General features: G+C 41.5%; 2 protein-coding genes across 3 annotated transcripts in view; both read right to left on the bottom strand.

The window, feature by feature from the left end:
* Positions 1–1,964: 1,964 nt before the first annotated feature.
* Positions 1,965–6,232, bottom strand: ppib (peptidylprolyl isomerase B (cyclophilin B)). Its single transcript, XM_017437003.3, has 5 exons — positions 6,006–6,232; positions 4,409–4,522; positions 4,225–4,318; positions 3,665–3,849; positions 1,965–2,362 (listed from the first exon to the last, which is right to left on the bottom strand). Exons 1-5 carry the CDS (start codon positions 6,138–6,140, stop codon positions 2,240–2,242), a joined length of 651 nt encoding a protein of 216 aa, XP_017292492.1. The 5' UTR covers positions 6,141–6,232; the 3' UTR covers positions 1,965–2,239.
* Positions 6,233–6,869: 637 nt separating this feature from the next.
* adpgk (ADP-dependent glucokinase) overlaps positions 6,870–18,164 on the bottom strand; it is a 15,442-nt gene continuing 4,147 nt past the window's right edge. Inside the window, exons 2-8 of one of the 2 annotated variants that reach the window (XM_017437039.3) lie at positions 17,302–17,536; positions 15,824–16,049; positions 15,669–15,731; positions 11,073–11,193; positions 10,795–10,991; positions 9,432–9,530; positions 6,870–9,311 (exon numbers count right to left, since the gene is read on the bottom strand). In XM_017437039.3, coding sequence (XP_017292528.1) covers positions 8,751–9,311; positions 9,432–9,530; positions 10,795–10,991; positions 11,073–11,193; positions 15,669–15,731; positions 15,824–16,049; positions 17,302–17,519 — 1,485 coding nt within the window. In that variant the 5' untranslated portion in view covers positions 17,520–17,536 and the 3' untranslated portion in view covers positions 6,870–8,750. Of the gene's footprint in view, positions 9,315–9,431; positions 9,531–10,794; positions 10,992–11,072; positions 11,194–15,668; positions 15,732–15,823; positions 16,050–17,301; positions 17,537–18,164 lie in introns of both variants that reach the window. The other variant, XM_017437038.3, reaches the window with a different exon arrangement.

An 18,164-nucleotide genomic window follows, 5' to 3' on the forward strand; every position in this document is an offset into this window, starting at 1 on the left:
TATTTAATGATTTAAACATCACCTTTAAACTTAAGTGACGATCTTTTGGGAAAATTAAAGGCCGTTCAGATAAAAAATGTCAAATTTTTGAAGAAATGTTGCTTGTTTGCCAAAGTTTGAAATTAAGATCTCATGCATTCTCAGCGTGTGTGTTGAGGATGACTCTCAGCTACTACCACTGAATATTAGCTTCATATCTGTAAAACTGACTGAGTTGTAGCTATGTTTGTGTTTACCAAGGATACATCTTAATTTGGGTCGACTCAGTTGTATTTGTACATCGAATTGCTGAGTTTCATTAAAAGCTGCCCAGTGGTTCATTAGATATTTTGCTAACAGCCAAACACGCTGGTATTTACATGATCACCCGCCTTCCACAGCAGCAGGCAATAAAAAAACACTTAGAAGTTACAGATGATTTAAAAAGGTTTTTGCTGATGTAATTTAAGCTCAAAGGACTACTATCTTTTTTTAGCTGCTTTTATGCTTCACGGTCTTCAGTGCATTTTTTTATTATAAAACCTTTTAATAGTTTTATGAGGTTTATTTTGCTAACTGGTCAGCTCCATCAGTCTTTAGTGGAATTCAGTGACTTGAGTCCGATCAGGCAGGATGAGAGAGACGCTGTTCAACATCCCCCCCTGGTGGCGACAAGAAGAATGCTCCTGAAAACATAGCTCTGTACAAGTACCATTCGGGAAACCTGTGGTATTCACAAAAAATAACTAGTTTTAAAAATTTACAATTTCAATAACAAGATAAATAGCCAGCATGATGTAAAAATGAATGGTTCAAACTAATGTACTCGACTCCAAATCGAAACAAAAGTACACTGAAGAATATTAAGAGCAGCCCTGTAAAAACTAGAAAGGATGCTTGTTAACCTTTGTGTTAGTGGCTACTCAAGCAGCACCAGAGAGGTCTCTATTAAACCCGTTAGCAACCAGGGGAGGAAAACTGCAAGGAAATTTGATTCAAGTTGTTTGGGACCAGAGTATCCTTCAAGGATTCAGACTGTTCGGGGTAAGGCAGTGGGCACTATCCTGTACGTTTAAGGTGTTTCTCTGCTTTGACACACCTGATTTGAATGACTGACTGATTATCAGGCTTCTGCAGAGCTTGAAGACCTGCTGAGGAGCAGAGAAACATCTAAGACCTGCAGGACGGTGATCCTCCAGGACCAGGGTTGGACACCACTGGAGTAGGGAGTCCAAGGTAAGACGCATGTTAATCAGAAACCCATCTTTATTTAATTCAGGAGTTAAAATTAAATTTAGTATTATTTATTTAGGTTTGTAGTTAGGACACGTAGTGGACCTCGACTTGCCAGGTGCTTTAATCATTACCACCCACAACTAGAGAGGCTCCAGCTGCGAGTCTTTCAGCCAACTGGGTTTGTTGCAGTTCAGGTCGAGAACCTGGTTTGGGTTTGAGGTTAGCGTTAGACTTGTTTATGTACAAATACTTGATCCGTGTCAGTAAAACAACAGTAGTACAAGCTGCACTACAGGTTATTTTAAATGTCTGTCATACTTTGAGAGCTGCACCTTTTCTAAGGTAGTGCTTGTTAAATAAACTTGGAGAACCACTTAAATGGCTGCACGACGGGTAAATAGTCAGCACTGTTGCCTCACAGCTAGAAGGACCTGGGTTCAAACCCCAGGTTGGACATGAGGGGGGTCTTTCTGTGTGGAGTTTGTACGTTATCCTCATGCTTGCGTGGGTTTTGTCCAGGCACTCCGGTTTCCTCCCTCAGTTTAAAAACATGCATGTTTAGGCCTCCCTTGAAAAGGAGATCTGTGATCTCAGTGGGATTTGCCCGGTTATTTAAAGGTTAATAAATAATCACGCTGAGATCATATCAGGATAACCCGAGTACAAAACCTCCTCCTTAAAATCAATGAACTTGTCTCATCGACACAAAAGAGCAGACCTTCATTTTAAAACAAGGACATGTGCACCAATTTAACAAAACTTGAAACATTTATTTCAAATTTCATTCAGTTTTTGTTACAAAATAGCCCAGCAATGAACCGTTAAGTGCACCTTGGAATGCTTGTTGGTAAATGGACCCAGATAGATGCCATGATTGTAATAATGCTGTTCCGGTGCGTTAGGATGGTGGCCACTTATGGCGAGTGATCCCGGACCACAGGGCTGTTAGTGAGAAAACAAAGTGGCCTGCACAACATCCCCCACCCCTCCCCTCCCAGTCCGATTCCCCTGTCTCAGCTTGGCTCTACTCCTTGGCAACTGCGAACGGCTTCTCCACCTCGATTTTGCCACAGTCGTGGATGACGACGTCTTTCAGAGGTTTGTCTCGGCCGTCCGTCTTTGTGTTCTCTATCTTTGTCACCACATCCTGGAAGGAAAAAGGATTTTAGGATTGTTTGGCAGTATTTTTTTTTTAAAAAAAAGGTGGTCATCACCATTTAAATCCTTTTAGATTTCTTTTGCGTCGATCCTTACCGCTGACAAAAAACTACAAATACTCTTCTGACACTGAACGTAAATACCCATTTATCATGCTAGTTATTTGTACCATCACAAATACCTTTTTAATACAAGTATTATAGATGCAAATAAATTTACTTATATTCATATAATAAGAAATTTGGTTGGGGAGGCTGGATTATTGAACTTTAAAAATCACACTGCAGTCACTGTACATTGTAAAAAAAAAAAAAACAACCCACTGATTTTCTGAGTCTTACAGTCCTGTACATGTATACACTGTCATTAAGGGAGGGGGGCTGGAATCTATTTTTAGGTGCATCTCATCGTCGGACATGGAAAAACTATGAATCAGTTTTCAAAAATCTGTTTTAAGTGAATCTGCGCTGCCACATTAATTCAGTGTCTACTGTCGCTGCTGTAATCAGTTCCCTCAGCTTTTCTTCACTGAACCCTGGAAAAAAAAAAAGTCTAAAAACAGCAGCTGAAGGTATCGCATCACCACTGCCTTTAGTAATAACCGAAACGTTGTATTTGTTCATAAAGTTCAAGTGACAAACATGATGCTAACAGCATTAGCTTTACTGTGGCTTTTTCAATGTTAAATTAGCATCTATGCTAACTGCCGGTCAGCAGCCTGTGATAGTTTTTTGTTTAAAAAAAAAAAAAACAAAACATGTTAAACATGTTTTGTGCACTTTTATTGCGCAAGAATTCAGTATTTTTTTTTTTTTTAAATGCAACCTAAGCCATAGTTATTTTAGTTAGGAAGTCTAGTATTTCTGTTTCAGTGTTTTGGATGAATATTTTAATCTTTCCAGCTGCTTCTGTGTTTTTTTGTTTCTTAAAAATCTGAACAATGACTCTTTAAAGTACATTGTCAATCTAAATGAGAAGTGATTCTGTAAAGCCTTTAAACATAGGTTCTGAGACATCAGGAGGATTAAGCCGAAGATCAAACCACCTTCCCTCAAGTTGTGGGATTACTAATCTACCAGTCGAGTGGCCATCTTGCTACATTAACCTGTAATCCTCTCTGCAACAGGAAATATGGCACATTACTTTATTCTGTAGTGTGTTCTTAATAGAGTTCAATGTTAAAAAGGCTCAAAGTTTCAGTTTCTGACAGCCAAAGGTGTCAATTCAGAACATAAACGCCTCGAGATTCTCTGATCTACAAGCCAACAGAGTTCACTTGTGGATCACCCACCATGCCCTCCAGAATCTTTCCGAAGACGACGTGCTTGCCGTCCAGCCACGGCGTCTGAACGGTGGTGATGAAGAACTGGGAGCCGTTGGTGTCTTTCCCAGCGTTGGCCATACTGAGCCAGCCGGGGCCGTAGTGCTTCAGCTTGAAGTTCTCGTCGGGGAAACGGTCCCCGTAGATGCTCTTACCTTCGGGCAGGAAAGGCAGAACAACTTTCAGTCAGTCAAGTCCGAACAGGACAGTGGTCGAAGCTTTTTTTTTCTTTTTTTTTCCTGCTGTGGTCTTTATAAAAAGTGACTCAATTTTTTCATCCCGCAAGGCTTTTAAACGTGAGGTTGATTGCGACTCGTGATGCTTAGTGAAACAGCCTGAGCTCACAGCACTCGACATTATTAGAAGTTAATAAAAACAGACAAAAAGTGTAACCAATACATTTCTTCCTGGCACTTTGCACAGCTGAACCTCCTTCTGTAAAAGCCTTTATTAGCGCTCACCACATTGGAGATGGTTCGAATGTACAAAGTCAAGACAGTGAGCAGTGAGGGTGTCCGACGACGTTTTACCTCCGGTGCCGTCTCCTCTGGTGAAGTCTCCGCCCTGGATCATAAACTGCTTGATGACTCGGTGGAATTTGCTGCCCTTATAACCGAATCCTTTCTGTTTAAATCAAACAGAACCAAAACTCTGAAACCTCTGCCCCGCACACCAACTCGCAGCAAATTTGTGCCCGTTTCGATGTAGTCTCACCTCTCCTGTCGCCAGGGCGACAAAGTTGTCGACGGTCTTGGGGACAGTTTTCCCGAACACGCCGATGACGACCCGTCCTATTTCTTCGTCTCCAATCTTGATGTCGAAGAAAACCTAGAAGAGAGGTTGAAGTTCTGACATCATCTGCAGGAATATCTCAAAGTCGGATTATTTACAGAGTAATTGCTTCATTTTAAAACCAGTCAATTGATTTATGCATTTAAAAAAGAACAAATCACAGGATGAACCAGATATGGAACAACTTAAAGAAAACCATTTCATTATTTGATTTTAGGCAATTTGATATTAGAAGCTTGTTGCAGACATAACTTATTCGTTTTTTTAGCTGTAAAAACAATAAAATGCATCAGTTTGACAAGTACAAAATGGTGGTTCTGAGGTTTTTGTCCCCTCAAACATAAGGTGACGCTTTAAGTAGACAAATCTGTGTCTACTTTTCAGATTAGATTTAAGGCTTTCCTTTTTGATAAATCCTATAGTTAGGGTTGGTTTGGGTTTCCTGAGTTAATCTATAGTTCTGCTGGAGGACAAACTGACCACGTCCTCTCTCTGCTGCTGTCTTTACTCGCTCTGCTGTAATTATTTCTATCATCGTGTTCTTCTTTGTCTTTCTTCCAGTAGAAACTCCACCTGGACCAGTCCTTCTGAGTCTGTCTTTCCTCTCAAACCCCAGCTGGTTGAAGCAGATGGTTGCCCATCTTGTTTCTGCTGGAGGGTTCTTCCTGTTAAAAGGGAGTTTTTCCTTTCCACTGTCACCAACATGCTGCTCAGAGTGGGAGACTGCGACGAAGAGAAGATTCAACACAATCTGCTGGCTTCCTTAGATAACTTTTACTAATTGGTTTTTATAATAAATGTGAATGTTTTTGTACAGAGACCTAAGATGACTTTTGTTGTGACTGAATTGACTCTGTGGTATATAGATCATACACCTCTCAAATGTCAGATTATAGATAAGATGCAGTTCCTTTGCTTCAGATAACTATAGAGGGAACTCAATCTTTAAAATAAGCTAAATGAGTGTCTACAGAAACTATTCCAAAGCATTGCTTTGCCAAGCTGGGTGTTAGCTGTAGACTGAATTCAGTCTTCGCCTTCAGCAATTATGTGACTATCAGTATAACTGAGTGATACAAACAATAGAAACAAGAGTCAGATTAAAGCATCAGCAGTGGTAGTGACAGATTAATTCATGCATGCAAATGTGGAGCAATCTGACTTCATGCTTCATGTTCAGGAAGGGGTGATTTAATAATTAGGTTGAAGTTTTCCCGGTCAGCTACGAGCTTCCTCTGACTGCAGACGTGGACAGACACAACAGGGCCGGACGAACCTACCGAGCCTGAAAAGGCAGACACGACTTCATTTATACCGGCTGCTAGCTAACATTAGTCCAACGAGTTAGCATAAGAGCGCAGCCCGCTTTAAAGCGAGGATAACACCGGCTGTGTGTGTGTGTGTGACGTGGCTCTGCAGACCGCAGCTACCAGCTAGCCTTTAAAGCTAGGAGGAAGAGCTCCGACACTCTCCCAACAGGAAATCCCTTTCGGCAGCTAGCCCGGGAGCTAACGCGTACCTTAGCCGTCACTTTGGGGCCTTTCTTCTTCTCGTCAGCAGACGATCCGTTGGGGAAGGCGAGGAAAATCAGGGAGCCCACGATGACCGTGACCGCTACGAGGAACTTCATCCTTCTTTCGCAAAGTCTAACCATCAACGAGGGAGAAACGAAGAGCCCGGAGACGGCCCGCTAGTTGAGTTACCTTTATAAGAGGTCCGCCGGAGGGGAGGGAGCGCGGTATCCGGGGAGGGGACGGGGACCTCTGGGATCGGCTTGGCCCACTCGACGCAAGGGGCGGGACTTTGGAGACGCACGGCGCTCTGATTGGTTGACGTGGGAGGAGCATTTGAGCCAATCAGATGCAGACGCGTACCACGGGTTTTCTGAGCAAAGCTTTTATTTAAAACCACGTTTTCTGTCTCCAACACAAACTAAAATACTGCCTGCTGTTAATAAGTCTAACCTAAACCTACAGTTTTATTACTGCACATAATTAAAAAAAAAGCTCTTTAATCAAATAAACACGGGTTTATTGCTCTGAATGGTTTATTTTTAACCAGAGCTTTTGTTAAAAATATAGATATTATTTACTGTAATGTTTTTGAGGGAATTTAAACTCTTCACATATTACTAAATACATAATTATATGTAACGTTTCTAGGATACCAATGAATGTAACAACCTTATTAAATATTTTACATTTACCAGTAGTAATTCACAAGTACACTGAAGTGATTATAAAGGCATAAAGTCAACAAATTAAAAGTAAAATGAACACAGCCATGTAAAATTGTGTGGCTCATTCACTTTAAATTAGGTCCAACTGTAAATAAATTTTGGGATACACTAATGTTCCTAATGCCACTAGTTACGGATACATTGTTTTAAGAGTTTTAAGTGAGTTTATTACATTTATATACTAGGAAAAAAAAACACTTTCAGCAAAAATGCAGCGTAAAAGCTGAGTGCCAAATGACTTGAAATCTGCTGAGGAAGCTGCAATCATGCTGTTAGAACTAGAAGAAGCAAAACCGGAGCTAAAAGCTAAAAATGAGCAAAAGGTTAGCTACAGGTAGCATAAGAGTTTAAATATACAGCAAGTATGCTGTGGCAGATATTGACGGATTCGAAGATATCAATGTTTTTCTATGGGGAAGTTATTTGTAAATAAAGTTGAATATTTTAAAAAGCCTAAAAAACAAAAAGCCACAGCACCAATCTGATGAACGTTTTGATGTGAGAACAGCTAAAATAGCAGCAGAAGTAGTTAGACTGCAAATGTGGAAAAATAAAAAAACTGGAAAACATCATATTAAACATCAAATTAAAGCCTTAACTTTACAGAAACAAATGAAAGAAATACTTTCCCTCCAACCCTCCAGTTCTTGGATCATTACAAACGGGCCACACGTCCCTCCATCCACATTTTAATGACAATCTACAAGTGAATAAACTTGTTACAAACATTATAAATGTGACACTGACTATGACGTAAAGCTGAACAGATTGTACTTGCATAAAAAAAAAAAACTTAAAAAAAGAGGGGGGTTCTGGAGTCTCAGGTTACACTCCCCTTTGGAGGCACGTCTGCCGCTTCCCTTTTCTAGTGCAAAGAATCCATTTTGTTGAAACCAAAGCCACACAACGTTTTGTTATAACTTTGCATTAAGACCATAGTTATTGCATGCCTGTAGTGGCCTGTTGAGGTATACAAAACCATTCTTCTGTACATCATCGTGGAAACAAGTTCACAACTAAGCAGGAATATTCTTGCCGTTTCTTACACAGGCTATAATTCAGGATTTTCACCTTACAGGACTGAAGGATCGGCTCAAACTAACAAACATTACAAAAAAAAAGAAACCCACATATATAATCTCAATGATGAAATGTCAGCCTGTCTGTTCTCCTATCTTGCTATATTTATAACAGAGCCTTTATGACAACTGGCTGAGTATAAACAGATGTTTACGCCACAGAGAAGAACCTGCTTTAAACCCAGATTTAAAATTCAAATTTCTAACTAACATTTCATCGTTTATCTGCAGAATAATGAAGCTGTTATGAAGTCATAAAACTAACGAAAAACATCTTTATATCAGGAGTGTTTTGGTTGAAAACAAACAGCTGTCATAAACGTCAAGTTTATCTAGGAGTCAAACACTAAAAAAATTTCAAGTTTTCTAGTAAATATTTGACGTAAATGCACCAACAGTTGGAGAGAAAACATTTTGACTGAGAGTTTGCAACATAGTTTCCAGTTTATACAATACACGTGTCAGAAAGGAACTTGATTTTTAAGATTTATGTCTGGCTCTAACACATGAAGAAAGTGTTTGATAATATGTGTTTCTTTCTTTCACAAGGCACTGCGTACTGAAGATGTGCAGATCGGAGTGAAGTAGCTGTGACGGTGAAACTCTTTGGAGTTCGGAAAGATGGCTTCGAGCTGCGCACAGTGCATAGAGTCCAGACAAACCCAGCTCTGCCTCTGTTTGCTGGAGCGTTAAAGGGGAAAGGGGGGAGATCGGAGGAGGCAGAGCAGGGTGGGGGAGTCACCAGGCAGGATTTACAAAAAGAAACAAAAAGAAAAACAGTCACCACTGATGACCTAAACGCAGCAGATCTTTGGGAAGAAGGGACCTGAATCAGGACGCAGATGCCTGAACTTGTTCAGAAGCTGTGACCACAGCCGCAGGACACAGTTTGCTGGTTGTTTTCCACACGTTCCCAGACTTATGGAGTGCTGGACCGAAGCGAGCTTCAAAAGTGCTCCTGGGTCTGAAACTCTGAGTAAACTAGTCCCTCTGCCGAGATGGCGTCCCCGAGCCCGACTGTCCGAAGGGGGTGTTTGCAGACCAGCACCGGCGTCATGTGGAAGGTAATGTTCCCACGGTGCCACACGGTCACGGGCTCTGCTGGGTTCAGGTTCAGCTGCTCTCGAGGCTCCGCGTGCGAGCTGTAGAACTCCAGCGGGACCTTCAGCTCCACTTTGTCCACGTCGACTGCGTGGAGGCCGCAGGCCTGGCTGCTGGCCACGCGCGCTCCCGCCATCACCGCCGCCGCCTGGTTCCCCCAGTGGCCGTCCACTGTAGCCAGGACGTGGTAGGCCAGCGTGTGGAAGTGAATGCGGGTGAGGTCGGACTCCGAGGACGGGTCGCTGCGGCCGTGACGCTCCAGGATCCAGAGTAGGATGTCGCTGACGCGGCCCACGTCTGGGATGCCTTTCCACGCGGGCAGGGCGGCGTGAGGCCCCGCTCCGGCCTGAGACAGGAAGAGCAGCTCCTGCTCGTTCAGCCCAATGGAGCTGACAGCGGGCATGACCTGCTAACAGGAAGCAGGAGGAAACACTTTAATGAAATACACAGCACTCTCTGTGGCTCACTCCAGCACATTCATCCGTTCGCTGTGAAAGAAATCATCACTGCTTTTTGCCGAACATACCTCCTGCATGATGCTGTTCATGTAGTCTTTGTCGGTCATGCTCGCCAGCTCCAGATGGATGGGAATGTCTTTAGGAATATCAGCGATGGCTTCCACAGCCTGGAAACGGGAATATTTTTTTAAAAAAGTTATAAAGCAGAACATAAACAGACATTTCATGAAGGGATGCATATCACCTGCAGTTCATCACGTCACAATAAATATGGGACTTGCAGCCATGTTTGTGTTTACTATTAGCTTGAATTAGGTTGACTCAAAAAGTGAATCAGTTGTAGACGTGCATCCAGTGATTACTTTGAGAGTTTCTTTAAAACCCATCCAGTGGTTCACGAGCCATTTCGCTAACAAACACAGGGATAAACACTACTGCCCACCTTTCAGCAGCAAAGGACAAATATACTCAAAACACTGCAGCCTCTCCTCATTAGTTGATTGTTTCAGCTTCACAATTCATCAACACATGTTGGGAACTACGCACTGCACCTCCAGTAACAAATAACATTTACTGCATTATCAAAATCATGAAAGTGGATTAAAAAAAAAGAACTATTCATAAGAAATGCAAAGGGTACATTCTACGCTACAGTCAGAACTGATTTTTAATTTGACCTAAACTAGAAAAGGGGATGAGTTTTCCATCACTTAATGACTGTAAAACCTGTGAAACGGCTCCACCCCATGTCAGTATCGAGTATCGGTCCGGTATGGCGTGTGAGCGTGTGTATTCATGCTCATAAAAACAGTTCCAGTACCACCTTACAGCAGCACTCCCTTCATAGATCAGCTGTCAGGCGGCAGAGAAGAAGAAATGTCAGATGAGTGCAGGTTAGTTGGTTTCTTACATGTTTTTGAGTTGGATGTCGCCTTACCAGATGGTGGTGATAATGCACCATAATATTGTTTGCTAACCGCCAATAACCACAACCAGAAAAAGAGGAAGTTGTGTGGAGGGATTTTAAAAAGAAAAGCAGACTGCAAATCATGCTCAGCAAAGCTGTCAAGAGGATGGATGTAATCTAGCATTTAACACAAACAGTTTGATGAAACATTAAAAAAACAAAAGAAGGTTAAATGGTTTGCTAATAGCAGCAGAAATCAGCTATAGAAGAGGCTCTGGGAATATACGGATCTGAGCACGAGCTTCCCAACGAACTCACCAACGGGAGATTTTGGACAAAGCTGTTGTTGTCCCGGTTCTGTTTGAGGAGTTGACATGAAAAGTCAAACTCTTCTGATTTTCAAACATGTGTCCGAAGTAATTGTACAAACTGGAATGGCATTTATTAGTACTTGTACTCTGTTTAAAAACACATGGTACTGGTGCGTACCTACAAGCAGGCTTTCCTGCTGAGCTCAAACTGACCTCCTTCAGGCGCTCCTCCCACAGCTCTCTGCCCTGACCCTCCATCATGTGGAGCCCCGACAGCACCACCAGGTCAGGCTGGAACTCGTCCAGACTCTCCACGAAAGTCTCCAGGGAGCTCATCTCGCCGTTGGACACGTCGTGGGAGAAGATGAAGCGGTTGGCCTGAGGGGCCCGAGTCGAACCCCAGCGCTCACCTGCGGACGGAGACGAAACAAACTTACTGAGGCTGAGCAGCGGCGGAACGCGACAAAGCCGCAGCCTCGCCTCCTCTTCACCTGCTTTGTACTCCAGGATGAGGTGGAACTCGTCCGTCTCCTGGAGAGATTCGGGCGGAACAACTATCTGCTCGTCCAGCAGCTCGTGAAGTTTGGGACCGATTGGCCCACACAACAGAACCTGTGGGACAAAAAGAGACGTTTTCGTTTTTAGATTTTCAAATTATTGTTCAGTATTGCGACAACATGGCAGTCGAAATGCTAAGTTTTAAAATAATATGCATAACCTATGAGTCTAATTTGCCTTTGGGATGAGGCTGCTCGATTATAAAAAGCTAAAATAAAATCAAAATTATTTAACAGTTACTGAGTTTGGAATTGTTGAATTTATTACATTCAAAAAGTTGCAAAATGCCTTAAGTGTAACATTTTAATTGCTTTTTTTCCTGTTGAACTTTCCCCTAAAATATTTGTATTTATTCAAATGTTGACTACTGTCTGAAATAATAACTACAAATAAATAAAATCAGCAACATAATGTACTTCCACTGTGTTGTAGGGCTCTAATCTGCTTAATTTTCTGCTGTTTTGATTTTCCAGAATTGTACACTTTCACGTGTAACTTTTCTTTTTTTTTTATCTAAATAGTGTCTTATCAGGTGGTGGATTAATAAAATTTCACTAATTAAATCTGAAAATATCCAGAGAGTATAGAAAGTGTCCTTTGTTTTATAACTAAAATGTTTCACATATGAACCTAAAGTTCTCATACATTTCACATAAAGTATCGTGTAAAACTAGTGCATTATAATTGTGCCCTATAAGACTCACTGACACAGATGTTTATCTCTTACATGTTGTTTTGTTGACTTATTTTTCCTATCAGAACTTCAGCTGCTTTAAACACACAGTTGACGACTTCTGACAGAGACTATAATTGTGTTCTGGCCCTAAAAACAAGCGTAGCTTCGTTATTTCTTTTTTTAAAAAGAGGAATATCTTTACCAGCACATGTGCACAGCAACAAAGCCTTAAATGAAGTCAACGTGTTTTCCTGCGGGTTCGCTGGAGCGATGAGCTGGATGTTAACGTTCTCTCTGTTTTAACCCAATTGCTCGTCAAATTTTCAGAAATCGATCAGTCTGCTGTAAACTCTGTGCTTGGTGTTACACACTGATGGCTCACAGAGATCTGACACCGTCACTGTTTGGATGTCAGGGGGTTGAACGGACTTGTTGTGCTGCAGACGCCATCGAGTAGCGAATCGTGCTCGTGTGTTTCTGATTTGAAGCCAAGGGTTTTATTCCCCGAAACACGACTCCGTCTTGTTAGTTTTTTAAAAGCTGCTTCTGCTTCTGCTCTGTTTACCTGCGCTGACTTTTAACAACAAGACACACCTGAGTTTAAGCTGCAAGGCGAGGTGTGGAAGGTGAGACGAATTAAGACTATTCCTGCATCAAAATCGGACATTTTAATCACAGACCCTTCAGAAATAAATGAAAATTTTAGAGAATTCTACAAAACCTTGTATGAGTCTGAATATTCTGGAAACGAAGAATCACAAACTACATTTCTTAATCAATTAAAATTCAAAACCCTTTTAGAGGAAGAGAAAACAACTCTTGATAGCCCTTTAACAATAAAAGATCTATCTGAAGCAATAGACAGCATGAATAGCGGTAAAACACCAGGTCCTGATGGACTTCCAATAGAATTTTATAAAGCATTTAAAAATAAATTAATCCTACCACTTCTCAACATGTATGAAGAGTCATATAAAGCTGGATCACTTCCTGACTCACTGAGACTAGCTACAATAACTCTTTTGCTAAAACCAAACAAACCCCCAACTGAATGTTCCTCATATAGAGGAATCAGTCTTATGGGATGTGATACAAAGATTTTATGTAAAGCTCTCTCTAGGAGACTGGATAAATACCTACCCAATTTAATAATAGATGATCAGCAAGGATTTATAAAAACAAGACAAGGATACCATAATATAAGACGGGTTCTCAATGTATTACATGAAAAACATAATTGTATGGACACGGCGATGTTATCATTAGACGCTCGTCAAGCGTTCGATAGAATAGAGTGGAATTATCTGTTTGCAGTTCTCCCCAAATATGGACTGGGTGAAACCTTTCTAAAATGGATACGATTACTATATACTGATCCGACAGCACAAGTTTTAACCAATAATAACATGTCAAAACCTTTTAATTTACAACGGTCAACTAGACAGGGCTGCCCCTTGTCACCACTGCTTTTTGTATTGGCAATAGAACCTCTGGCCATGGCTGTTAGAGCAAATACTGGAATATCAGGTATTAGAATTGGAGGAAGAGATCATCTCATTTCTTTGTTTGCAGATGACATCATATTTTTCTTAAGTAATTTGAAGATCAGTATTCCCAATTTGTTAAATCTAATAAAAGAGTTCGGTGAATTTTCAGGATATAAAATTAATAATTCTAAATCAGAGTTAATGTTTCTTAATGAAGAAGAAAGGAGAAGTCCTATTGTGGCTACCCCATTTAAAACATCTACAGGTTTTACATATTTAGGCATCAAGATCACCCCATCCCTCAGTGAAATAAGCACAGTAAATTATAATCCACTTGTGGAAAAAGTCACAGAAATGCTAAATCGATGGTCAAATCTACCTATATCTATGATAGGTCGAATAAATATATTAAAAATGACAATCTTGCCCAAATTCTTATACTATTTTCAAACACTTCCATTGCCAATGACAGATTCATTTTATGATAGCCTGGACAAACTATTTAATCAATTTATTTGGAGTAATAGAAAAGCAAGACTCCGTTTAAAGCTACTCTATCTGCCCTATGAAAGAGGTGGACTTCAAGTCCCTAATCTCAGATGGTATTATATGGCTGCCCAACTAACATCAGCTACGCATTACTTTTGTTCGATGGCACCTCCAGCTTGGGTACACATTGAACAGCAATCTGTTCCAGATTTACCCTTAAACACCTTCCTATATTCATCAGATATAAAGGCACTTAAAAAAAACACAAAGAACCCTTTCTTAAAAAATACAATTATAATCTGGCATGCAGCACACAAACATATGGGTGGCTGTCCAGAGCTATCACAATTTACCCCTATCTGGGGTAATGAAAGGTTCACCCCAGGGAAAAATGATGGAGGATTTAAGCTATGGAAAACCAAAGGCATTCAGAAAATTAAAGATCTTTATGCCGATGGCATGTTGCTTACTTTCAATCAGCTATGTAATAAGTATTTAATACCTCCAAAACATTTTTTTAAATATTTGCAATTGAAAAATTATATGTCATCAAAACTGAAACAAATAGTGGACATTCCACCCTTGACCAAAATAGAAGAGGTGTGCGTAGGGGACGTAAAAGGGAAGGGTTTTCTTTCCGTGTTCTATAATTTGTTGATGCTTTCCTCTAAGGATTCTGTAATGGATAAGTTAGACGCTTGGAGAAGAGATACTCTTGAAGATATAGATGAGGAAGACTGGAATCAGGCCTGTTTAAAAGCACAAACTCAAACGATAAACACAAGATTTAAACTTCTACAATATAAATGGCTCATGAGAACTTATATAACACCAGTTAGGCTTCATCATATGTCCAGTGACATTCCAGATACTTGCACTAAATGCTTATTTGAAAAAGGAACTCTTCTCCATTGTATGTGGGAATGTCTTAAAATCCAAAAATTTTGGAAGGATGTTATTAGGTGTCTATCTGAATTGTTTAGAGTGAAAGTTCCATTAGAGGTTAAAATCTGTGTTTTAGGAATATATCCAGTGGAATTTAAACAATCACAGATTAAAACTAAATTGATAGACTATGGACTTCTTCAGGCGAGAAGATCTATTGCATTATGCTGGAGGAGCATGGATGCGCCCTCCATGGGACTCTGGAAGAAAGAAATTGCAAATTCGCTCGGACTGGAAAAACTAACATACATCGCCAAGGGTAAGCAGCGGGACTTTGAGAACTTGTGGGAGCCATATATGAGGATCATAGGGACTGAAGGTGGAGCTTAATAATGAATGTCTTGAATGGATGTCTTGTCTACAGTTTCTATTACTGTCATGTTATTTTTCTCTGTTTTAATTTAAAGGTCTTGTACATTTTTGGATCTAAACAAATGCAGGTTTGAATGGTGAATGTGTGAGTGAATGTGAGTGTGTATAAGCAGATGTTTGTACTGTTAAGTTGAATGTAAATGTATGTTCTAAAAGAGAAAATTTAATAAAATATATTTAAAAAAAAGACTATTCCTGCAAAGCAGAATGTCAGAATATAATTTATTAACAATAATTTTGGTCGACTACACAGCTTTGCCATCTTTTGGAGCCAAAATCAAAATTCAAATTCGAACAGCAAATTACTCCCACGTGTTTTGGAGCTGTCCCTCCATGAAGAGGATCGGGTTTGAACTTTTTTGCACGTTATCCGATATATGTGGAGAGGATATCGTTCCTATAGCTTTAACTGACTTGTTGAGGGTGTGACCTCCTTTGTTTGTTGGGGGGGGAGGTGCCGTGATGTTTGTTGTTAATTGTTGATTTCAATAAAATCATAGTTAGCAGCTAATTAAATTTGATCTCATTTAAATTACATTTAAATTCGTTACTCGACGTACCATCAGATCAGGATAGGAGGCAAACTTCTGACTGATGAGGGCAGCATTTCCTCCCACGTACAGCTGGAAAGAGGCAAGCATCAAACGAATCAAAAACAAAACAAGATCCCTGAAAGAGTGCCTAAATGAAAAGGAGGGAGGAGCTGCGGCCTTGCCTTCGCGCCGGGGTACTCTGCGGCCGCCCGCGCGATCCCCTGGAACGCCTCCTCGTCGCTGAAGAAGCGCTCAGCGGCCGCTCCCCGCTCCATGAAATGGACGAAGGCTTCCTTCAGGTCCTCCTTGGAGTGCAGCACCTCGTGGTCCAGGCCCGCGCCGGGGTCCGCCGCCAGGGCCTGCAGCAGCCCCACCCCAGAGACGACCACGTCCACACAGGCGTTCACCCTTCACAGGAAGACAGGAAACGGGTCGTTTCATTACAAACTCCTGATTTTCTGATGTTGAGAGCTTGAAGAAGCCTGACGTACGTGATCACCTTTCGACGATAACTTGAATCAAAATGGCTGTCACAGATAATCGACCTTAACATCACATAAATGGCTTTAATTCAGACAGTTTTACAGATATTGAGCTAAAATTTGATGTTATAGTAGCTAACAGATTACACAAGATCTTTAAAGTTTTAAGGCAGAGAGCGGTATACATTCTTTCAAGGAATACTACTTTAATACTTTTATACTCTGTAACCAAGGACCCAGACTTTCCTGTAATCCTTTAAGTGCCTTTGAGCCACAAAATCCAGGTTTTCTGAAGGTTGGTCAAAGTTTTTCTTTGAGATTTTGGGTGTTTCGTATTTACTCAGTTTTATTTCTCCTCCTCCCTTACAGCTTTAAATGAAACCAGCATTGCTTGAAGAACTGACTAGTCCCCGTTGCCCTGCATGCCAGAGTTTCACACAAAGGTCTCGTATGATCAGAGTATGTGTTGGGGATGAGTCTGAGCAACTACCGCACCAGATTTTTAGCTCAATATCTGTAACAATGTGAGTTATAGCCATTTCTGTGTTTGCCAAGCCCCTAATCCTAACCCAAACCTCGTTCACAGTCAAACACTGACCCAAGAAGGATGATCCACCGTATTGTGACTGAGCTTTGGGCTCCATAAGGACTACTAGTCCTGACAAGGTGGGTGATTATATCTGAAAAGATCCTAAAAAGGTGACAAAACACACACACACACACACACACACTCAGAGCAAAATCAAATCGAAATTAAAGGATCTGATTCAACATCCCACAGTTGTATTTCTCAATCACTTTTTCTGTTTCACTTTGAAATACTCTGCAGCTCGGCTCATAAAAATGGTATCAGATGACTCGTTTTTATTAGTCTCACTTCCAATTCCTTCTTGTGTCAACGCCAATGTCCCGCCTCTCGACAAGCTGTCCCTCAGGCTCAGCCGGTCATATCCTGCCACCTGAATCGCTGGTTCAGAGTTGTTGGCTTTTCTAAAGCAGACTCTAAACTTCCAGTCGATGTTAACTTAACTCACAGGGACACCTGATCCCGGGGCAGAGCCACGAGAAAACACATTCCTTCCCGCTGCAAGAGCCGAGCGCGGCCGTCTCATTCAGCAGAGCAGAAGGAAGGACAAAGCGCGGCGGCCGTCGACACGAGGTGACAGGATTTTACTCACCCCACGGCCACTCTGCTCCACCGCTGGGTCGGTAACGTGATCAGAGCCTCCCAGGCGGAAGAGATGGCCTGCTCCAGGCCGCTTTGGCTCGGCGAGGACGCCTGGAAGTTCGGCAGGCCGATGTACTGCAGAATCTGCTCCGGCAGGTCCGGTCTGCCGCTGTAGAAAAAGCCGACAGCCAACGCCAGCAGGACCGCTGCTGACGCCTTCCTCCACATGGTGCTCCCTCACTCTCCTGCAGCAAAGGAGACGAGACATATCAGCCATTAGAATTACTGATAAATCACTTCACGATGTCACCAGCACAGTTTATGTTTTGATTTATTACTCTTTCATATGAGTTGGCTGTTTTAAAATGCATCAGGAACGTTGGCGTCGTAGCTGCTGGTCCACAAAACTGGACCAAGACACAGAAATATTAAAGTCATTATTATGACAAAACAGGCTGCTAACACAGCCATGCTGCACAACTCTGATAATTATGTAGAATGCATTAAATTCACAAACTAAGTAAACTTTGCCAGCTGTTTTGGTGTCTTCTTAAATAAATTATTTAAAGATTGCTCTCGTAGTTTGAACGTGACATTTTTAAACAAATCAAACCACTGTAGTTCAGTCTGTAAAGAAATATTTACACGCAGCCCTTTTTGTACACAAGCTGGTGCAGAATGAAGAGATGAAGTTAAATAAAACTTTAAAGTCATTTTAGAGGAATAAACTATCCATCCATCCATCCATCCATCCATTCTCTTCCGCTTATCCGGGGTCGGGTCGCGGGGGCAGCAGCCTAAGCAGGGAGACCCAGACTTCCCTCTCCCCAGCCACTTGGGCCAGCTCCTCCGGGGGAATCCCAAGGCGTTCCC

This window comes from Kryptolebias marmoratus, linkage group LG11 (assembly GCF_001649575.2).
Source record: "Kryptolebias marmoratus isolate JLee-2015 linkage group LG11, ASM164957v2, whole genome shotgun sequence".
Taxonomy (NCBI): domain Eukaryota; kingdom Metazoa; phylum Chordata; class Actinopteri; order Cyprinodontiformes; family Rivulidae; genus Kryptolebias; species Kryptolebias marmoratus.